General features: G+C 55.0%; 1 protein-coding gene across 6 annotated transcripts in view; it reads left to right on the top strand.

Annotated features, from left to right (window-relative positions):
- The first annotated feature begins 256 nt into the window (after nt 1-256).
- Nucleotides 257-8,780, top strand: part of NRP2 (neuropilin 2) — a 90,704-nt gene continuing 82,180 nt past the window's right edge. For all 6 annotated transcript variants that reach the window (XM_056348893.1, XM_056348891.1, XM_056348892.1 and 3 more), the window contains exon 1: nt 257-613. In XM_056348893.1, the coding sequence (XP_056204868.1) occupies nt 541-613 (73 nt within the window). In that variant the 5' untranslated portion in view covers nt 257-540. The remainder of the gene's footprint in view (nt 614-8,780) is intronic.

Below are 8,780 nucleotides of genomic sequence, written 5' to 3'. Positions count from 1 at the left end.
TCAGCCGGGCGCTGCCGGAGCCCGCCCGCCTGCCCTCGCCGCGGGGCCGCGGCCGCCCGGGGGACGGGCCGGCCGGTACCCACGAACCGGGGCGCGCCCGGCGCGGCGGGACCGCTCCGCGCCGCGCGAGCCTCCGCGCTTCCCCGCGGCCGCGGGCGGGGCGGGGCGAGGGGGCGGGGCGAGGGCGGGCGGGGGCGCGGGGGGCGGGGCCGCCGCGCGGCGCTGACAGCCACATGCCGCCCTGCCTGAAAAGGCTGCGAGGCGCCGGCGGGGAGGGAGAGGAGGCGCAGACGGCGCCCCAGCCCGCACCGCCGCCGCGCCCCGGGGGATGCCGAGGCGCCGGCCCCGCGGGTCGCCCTAGGGGAGAGGTGTTCGGCCGGCACCGCCCGCCCCGGCCCGGGGGAGGCCGCTGCCGCCGGCCCCCGCTGAGCCCCGCCGGAGCCGCTCGCGAGTGGGGCGCCCACGCGGGCGCGGCGCGCCCGGCCCCGCAGCCTCGGGCGTTGGTTTTTGGGTTTGTTTTTTTTTAATTTCTTCCGAAGGATGGATACGTTTCTCCTCGCGTGGGGATTTCTAGGGCTGTGCTTGCCCGGTTCCGGAGGCACGGCGGAGACAGGTAAGGCGCCCCCCGGAGCGGGGGATGCCCCCAGCCGCGCCCGGGCGAGGGTGCCCGCCCGGCCCGGCCAACTTTCGGGCGCCCGGACGGACGCACAGGGGCTTTGCCTGGCCTCGGGCATCTCGTAGGAAATAAATGAGGGATCGGCGGCGCCGCGCAGCCTTGGCAGCACGGGGCTGGGGGGGTTCCTGGGTGTGGCGGGGCGGGGATAGCGCAGCCCCCCGGCAAGGCGCGCAGCCGGTGAAACCGCGCAGCTCCCGTCGCCCGGCACGGAGGGGCGAGGGCACGGAGCCGCGCTGGAAAGTTGCGTGCTGGGTGTTTGTGGTGGGGGCGCGGGGAAGGGAGGGGAAGCGCTAGGGACTAGCCGCATCTCGGACACCCGCATCCGGATGCCCGCGGCCCCGTATGCCCGGTTGCAACCTCGGGAAACTTTAGGCGAGAAATTTAAAATCGCCTGGCAGGGAGCCGGCAGCCGCGCCGGGCGGCGCTGGGAGCAGGCGAGGCTGCCCGGAGGTGGCGGCACCCGCCCGCTGGAGGCACCTCCGGGCAGCCCCCCGGGAAAGGCCGCCCGCCGGGCGTGCGGGACCCCGCTCACTTCGCAAACGCCGAGGTGTCCCGGGACCTGCCGGGTTCGTGGCACGTTTTGGGGCGCGAGTGTGTTTTTCTGGTATTCGCTGAAACGCTAGGCTGGGCTGTCGGGAGGCGCGGGGATGAAGCCCCGGTGCTTGCGTAGCTTCGGCTTGGGGACAGGAGAGGGGCAAGGGCGGGCTGAAGCTGGGCCCTGCTCTCCCCGGCCGCTGGCTTTGGGGCTGGCTAACGGGGGCAGCAGGGTCCCCACCTGGAGCAGTCACTGGAGGAAAAGGATATGCCTCACCCAGCCGCCCGCCGCTCTCCTGGGGCTCCTTCTGCGGTCAGCAGCCCGGGAGCCGCCGGGCAGGACGGCGGTGCCAAGCCAGCAGCTGCTGGGCTGTGGGTTTCCCTTCCCGTTAGCCGGGGCCTGGGGACGTGCCTCCGGGAGCCCGCGGGGACGCGGGGTCCTGAGCCGCGGTCTGACCCGGGCAGCGGTAGGTGGCAAAGGCGCGGTGTGCGTGCGGCGGCCCCTGCCCTTCCCCCGGCCTCTCTGCCTTCTCCTGCCCCGGGGGGCACACCGCCAGCTCCCCCTTGACAAGGGAGGTGGCAGAAGCTCTGCTGCCTGAGAAAGTCCCTCGTTTTTGCAGCAGCAGCGAAGCACAGACGTTCTCGGCAGACACACGCCGTGTGCATTCAGTTGCCGGTTGGCATCGCGTCCTTCCTTATGGTTATAAAGGAAAGGAAAAAATCCCATCTTTTGTTCAAATAGGAAAAGAAATGAATAGGCACTCGATGGGGTGAAGAGAAAGGGCAAAATCCTGGGAGGCCCCTGCTGAGCGCAACGGGCTTTCAGAGGGTCCCTGTCGCAGAGGCAGCGCCTGGTGTCCTGGAGCGGGTGTTGCGCGGAGGCAGCCCGGGCTGTAACCCGAGGGTGCGCTGCCAGCCCGGCTGCATCCCCGCGGCTGCTGAGCCCGGCCGGCCGCCTGTGCCTGCCTCTGTGTGCGTCCCCTTCTGTCCTGCGTGGGTGAGGGCTTCTAACTGGAAGGGGTGCATGAGGCAACCCTGTCTCTGAGGCCATTCAGTCGCTGCAAGAAATGTTTATTTGAACACGGGGTTTTCCCAGCTAAGCAGAGCATCACATGGTGCTGGAGCCAGCGAGGAAGTTGTCTCCTTGAGGCTGACACCAGCGGCTGTTTGCCGAGATGTTGTGGTGCTGTGAGCCCTGTCAGATGACTTTACTGCTAGCTTAGCGAGCAGAGGTATGGGGTAACGGGACACGAACCCCGATCGGGATATGCTCGGCTCTAGTAAATTAGCCAGCCTAGTAAGAAAAACATGCCAGAAGTAGATGGATTTATGTTTCAATCTGGTGTATCTGAAAGCCTTCCCCCATTACGAAAGTCCCTCTTAAGGTTCCCTAAGGGAGGTTAGTAGCGAGGGGAGATGTTTTTAATAGACAATAATATGATAATCCACACGGAAAAAACCCTCATGCTATATTTCTACAGTAAGAGATAAACAGTGCAGCTGCCAATTTGTATCTAGCCAAGCAAACCCTGAGATAACCGTGGAGGGGAGTAGGTAGAAGACCCTGGAAGACAAATCTGAAGGCTGGATGGCTGTGTGTTTTTAATCTTCCCGTAAAAAGCAATCGAGTAAGAAAGTAACAGACTTGAGTGACCCAAGTACTGAGCTGTTCAGATGATGTTTATGCAGCTCTGAGCAAAGCTCACTCAGCTCACTCTTGAAGTCTTCCAAACAGTTTGCTTAAAAGCTAGTATTTTTGGTAATGTCTTAAGAGATGTAGCAAGGTGGGGAGGGGGACCAAAACAAATTGCTGCCCAGCAGGCACTTGGCTGCACACATGGAAACATGCACACACACACCCACTCAAGCGCTGAGTGTAATGCCTTTTGCCCGTTGTGCTGTTAACTTGGCTTTTACTCGGAACAAAAGCTTTTTTAGCCTAAGAATCAGACAGTTGTCAGGAGCATCACTGAAAACGACTGATACAAGCATAGTGGGGGGCTCTGACCCAGGACAGGATGCTGCATTTTGGTTTCCTAACTTTCCTGCTGCAGAAAAAACAGGGTGTCCGCAGTGACAGGCAGGCATATAGGTCCCAGGGGGCTCTATGGAGATGCTTCATATCTCCCTGCCCTGCTCCTTCTCCCCCCTCCAGCCCCTTTTCCAGTATTTACTCTGGTACCTCTTGCATGGCTTAGAAGGTTAAAATGAGAAAGCAACCCACTTTGCTGGGGCATAGAAGGCAGCGCTCCCCATCCCAGCAGCATGCTGCTCTGGGCAGGCGGGTGGGTTGGTTTCCTAGCAGAAACCTCCGGTGCCGCCAGGCTCCAGGACATGGTGGCCTTGTATTGCAGATAGCCAGAGAGGAGAAAGCATCCTTCATGGGGTTTAGGAAGCTGTCAGGTTCAGATAAGGCTGGGATACTATCCTGTGGGACCCCCAGTTGTATTAATAAGGAAAAATTAATTTTTAAGCACTGGGATTGCTGCCAAATTACATGACCTCCGACAGACCAGCTGTGCTAGGAAAATAAATCGTCTATATCTGAGACCCATGATCCTATCTGAAATCGAAACAGAAAAAGTCAGCATTTAGCCATGGTGGTGGAGGCAGATTGCAGCAGCCTGAGAGCAAACTGGAAGCTGCTAAACTTGCTCTCCATTGTGTGGTGAAGTCACCGCCACTGTGTCCCCATGGGGTCTCAGGAATACAGTTGTCTAATCCGGGAAGTGCAGAGAGCTGATGTGCCTGCACACACCCAAGCTGGGGCTGACGGTGTAGGCACGGAGGTGGGGGCAGAAGTGGGGTGTGAACATTTCCAGGTCTACCCTCACTCTGTAACAGCCCTTTGACACATTTCTAATTATAATACACACACAGACAAAGAGGTAGCTGGGCTATTTTCAAAATCCCTGTCTACACCCTGGTAGAAACCGCAATACTAGCAACAACATAAATCAGGGCTGTTGCTAGCAGTGTTGCGCACGGCTTAGCGCTACAGTAGCATGGTTTTAATCATACTCAGAATCAAAGGGTCAGCCTTCTCCCTGCCTGAGCCAACTCGCAATCGCAGAAGGCCAGATCCTCAGCCAGGCTCGATGCCTGTGCAGTGAAAAGACACAAGCACAGACACAGACGAGAGGCTTGTCAGCACGAGGTCAGCAGGCACAGGGCCAAACACTCGAAATCACAGTTCGGCTCTGTAACCTTTTCTACGTGCAGGCGGTGCCCATGGACTTCATGGGGGAGGACAGCTAGGGTAACACTGGGGGGCTGGGGCCCTGGCCACAGCCTTGGTGAGGCAGCCTCTCCCCAGACAGGATGGGGGAAAGGGGTACAGGTAGTGAGCCTGAAGTACTACTTGCAGGGATGGATGACTGTAGGGACTTTCTGTCTGAATGTTTCTCCCTTTCTCTTCACACTTGATGAGCCAAAGAAAATGGGCTCCGGAGATGAGGTGCTGGGCTCTGAGTCTTTGAAACCTGCCCTGATTTCTCCCCTTGTGTTTGAGACAAAGGCAAGACATCAGCCCCAGCTGTACTGGTGGGTCATCCCTAGCTGTGAAGTGTTGTCTGTGTGGGGCTTGAATGTGCCTGCCTTTCCCTGCAACCCTCCTAGGAAGATGGTGAAACCAAAAGGACACTGTCACTCTGCTTACATGTTGTTGAAAGGCTCCTTTGTACCGTGGGTTTTAGGGGATGCCTGTGGGGAGCGGACAGAGGAAAAACCCCAACCCCTTGTGGACAACGGCACATACACACAGACTTACTATCTCCCTGGTTCCTCCTCTTTTCACAAGCATGCAAATCTGTACCTCTTCTCTTACACACAGAGCCCCTCTGGTCCCCTCCACCTTGCTGCAGACTCATGCATGCTCCTGCATCCTTCCCTTCCCCATGCTGCCCCTCCTGCGCCCAGAGCCCCTTGGCAACTTTCCCCCTCATGCACACCCCCAGTCTCACTCCTGCTTTTCTCTTTCTGTTTGACCGCTGAATATGTGCTCAGCAGGAAACAATGTGTTTAAGACACTCGCCAGAATGTGTAATAGCTTCGGCACTAGTAGTGAGGCTCACCAGTAGCTGGATTTGAGCAAGCCATTGTAAAGGCTGAAGCTGCCGCTGCTGCTCAGCAGCGTGCGTGGAGCGAGCTGCAGCGGGGCCTCTTCCCGGGTGGCTCCAGAGGCATTGCTTCCCATCCCATCCCATCCATGGGGCTGCCTGCTGCCAAGGCATTGAATTTTTGCTCTGCAGCTCCAACAGGGCCCCTGGGAGGGAGGGCTGAGGCAGGGGTGTTGCAGGATTCAGAGAGCCTCTGCCAGCCACTTTGGGAAGAGGCATGAATAAACTGTCCTTGCCTGGTGGGGAAAGCCGGGATTCTGTTTCAGATGGACCCTGACAGATGGACTCAAAAGGTGCAAGGAAGCTGGGAGGGTGTGGGGGGTAGATGAGATAGGCTTTTTTTTTTTTTCCTTCTTGGAATCACCGTAATAGTAATACTAATTAGTATTTCAGAGGCACTGAACACCTTTCATGAAGCCTGAAGCTCTTTAGAGAGGAATCCTAGGTGAATCCCTGGCTCTTTCTCCAACATGTGGAGTTAGAAATGTTTCCTGCTTTTCCTCTATGGCCCTCGAACCAACCTGTTATTGATAGCATTCACACGGGTGGCTCAACACATTATTTCCTCCTTGTTTTATTTCCTAGTGTGGCCTGTAGGTAGGGTGGCAGGCTGCCATGCAGGGAGCCTCTGCTTTATTTCTGCCTCTGCTCTGAGCCTTCAAGCTTCCTCAAGTCTCCGTTTCCTCACCCTGCGGTACCAGCAAGGTTTCTTCAGAAACTGCCTGATCTGCGGCTTAAAGGTCTCCTGGAGGTGCTACCTATTTCCTGAGTGATGGCAGTGTGTTTCCATGAGACTTCAAACCCTTGGGGAGCCTAACGCAGAGGCAGGAGAAATGGGCATGATTCCTGCAAGTTCAATGTGCAATTATCCCCCTCCCTTGTATGTGCATTCACACATTCAGGCACTTTCTCGAATGATTACCAGAGTAGCCAGGAGTTGTAATTCCAGGCCCACCGATTACATTTGCAGGCAAGCCGGGAGAATTGTGTGCACATGTATCTATATAAAGACTAACACTATTAAGCCAGTTGCCCTATTGGAATTGCATTTGCCTGTGATAGAAGATGACAAATAACAAAGTTAGCAGAGCTGGCACTATGTAAAACCAGGATATAAAATGTCATCAAAGATACAAGGTTGGGGGTGCAGCAGGGACACCATCAAAACCCCGGAGTGGCAACATTTAAAGGTCAAGGTTGCCACTGACTCAAGTGGTACAAAGTGATGCCAGCCCCTAGAAGGCAGCTATTCAGAACTGCAGGGGTGGAAATCAGCTCAACTCCAGTGATTTCAAAGCAAATTACCTGGATTTGCAGGCAGGATTTGGCCCTCTCATTTTCCACACTGAAGCTTGAGTAGGTCTCTGTTTCAGGTTTGCAGTTAATTCATCTGTGGATTAACATGGCAGAGAAAGTGCAGGTACCAGAAATCTCAGAATCTCCTCTTCTCTCTTCCTTCCTCCAACACTCCCTTCTTATTTAAAAATAATTTTAAATTATCCCTTTTTGCAAAGGCTCACAGCTAAATTGTTCCATTTGCTGAGCTTTCCGGCGTTCCCCTCTCACTGCTGTCCAGTGCTATAAAGTGAATATATTGCATCCCTCCCTGGTTGCCTTAGGAAGTGGTCAAATGGCTGCATTCCTCAACTGATGGATTGGCGCGTTCCTTTCTTGCTTAAGCCCAGACAGTGTTTTTATGAGCCTGTCTCGTGACAGGCTTGAGGCACTTTGAATCAAACAAAACCCTAGTTTAGATCACAAAAGCAGTCTTTAAATTCTGCTTTGCTGTGCCTCCACTTTTAAGTGAAATTTTAGTTAAACTGGTAAAGGCCCACGATGAAATATCCAGGGGGCTTTTCCCTGGTTGTGTGAAATCCCAGGACATGGATGTGTGTGCTACTCTGGGATGAAATGTGTGTGTAAGTGCTTTGTGGTGTTTGGGTGTGTTTGTCCATTAATTTGTTCAGGAAGCCTTTGAAGCTTTATCTCTCAATCCAAAGCAAACATGCTTCTGCTAAAATGATCTATACTACTGGGGATAAAATACCTAATTGTATTAGCTTCCTCTGCACTATGTCTGTCTCCTTGGCCAATGGCTAAGCTGTATCATTTAAATATGAGAGTTTGCATTTGTGTTCCTGCCCGATGCGCAAGTGGTGCCATACCTTACCAGTTTAGGGTGAGAACCCCTGCCACATCAGCCGTGCCCGGACTGTCCCCCAGAGCCAGCGCCTGGGGAACAAGGCAGAATGAACATTAATGGTAATAAATCCTCAGCAGAAAAGATCTATTTGTCCTCTCCCTACTAGGATTTGGCCAAGTGCTTGGATGCACATGGACATTGAAAAACTTAACTTCTTGAAGAGCCATTTGACTCTTAGTGGGACTGAAATACAAGGTTTGCTGCACAAGGGCTTCCACCACGTGCAGCAGCTCTGAGAGCAGTAGGTCATGTGTGCTAGGACTCGTATTTTGCTGCACTGTTGGAGGGTTGGCAGGGCAAATCTCTTCTGGCCAGCGCTGAATCCTGGGATGTAGAAATCATCTGCAGTGGTTGGATGAGAGTGTGGACTTGGGCTGTGAGGCCCTTATGTGAAGAAGAGAAATAAGTGATGAGGCTAGGTGATGCACCCCTTTGCCATGGAACTCCCAGGATTTCTCTCCCTTGCTCCTTTGCTGCCCCGGAAGGCTGCTTTTCTTGAGCAGCACAAGCAGCAGTGCCTGCTGCTTGCCTCTAAGGCAACAAGAACACATGAAATTTTGTGCGCAGCCCAGATTAACATCCTCAAAGTAAACTGAACCCAGCAGATCAAAACACATGATAGTTTTCTGCTGGACGCTACAAGCTCTGAGAGGCTGTAGTATGTGTTTGTTATGAAATGGGCCTCTCTGGTGATGATTATTTTTGTTACAGGCAGAGTTGGCTTTAGCTTCTGTGTTGAAGGTCCAACAATAACAGTGAGCCCTGCTCTCCTGGGGAGAGGGAAATCCAGAGGGGTTTAATAGGCAGGAAATTCAAGTAGGAGAACGCTCTGCTCCTGGCCTAAGTTTTCAGCATGCACTGATGAGCTGCAGAGCTGAAAAACCCCAAGTGTGGGTGGAGGTTCCCGGGGCCTCACTGTTATTTTTGGGTCCCTGGAGTGATGATTGCTCATTGCAGCCTGGGGGAGACTTCATCAGCCTGGATGTCTCCAGCGGGTCAGGGCAGGGAAAGAGGGGTCTGTCCCTTGCAAAGGGTGAGGAGCTCAGCTGCTGATACCCATCTCTGTGGGAAACTTTGGAGTTGCCTGCTGTAAGTGTGGCGTTTGCAGGAGTCTGCCTTCATGAACTTCTCCAGGTCTTCCTTTTCCATCCCTGTGGCTTAGTTGTTGTCCTTTTCCTTTCCCATCCCTGCGGCTTGGTGGTTGCCCTCTGGTGTAGTTTCCCTGTTGGGATGGTCCTGCAAGGAGAGG

This window comes from Falco biarmicus, chromosome 8 (genome assembly GCF_023638135.1).
Source record: "Falco biarmicus isolate bFalBia1 chromosome 8, bFalBia1.pri, whole genome shotgun sequence".
NCBI classification, from domain to species: Eukaryota; Metazoa; Chordata; class Aves; order Falconiformes; family Falconidae; genus Falco; species Falco biarmicus.
The sequence above is the reverse complement of the archived record's forward strand: the minus strand, read 5'-3'. Positions and strand labels throughout refer to the sequence as shown.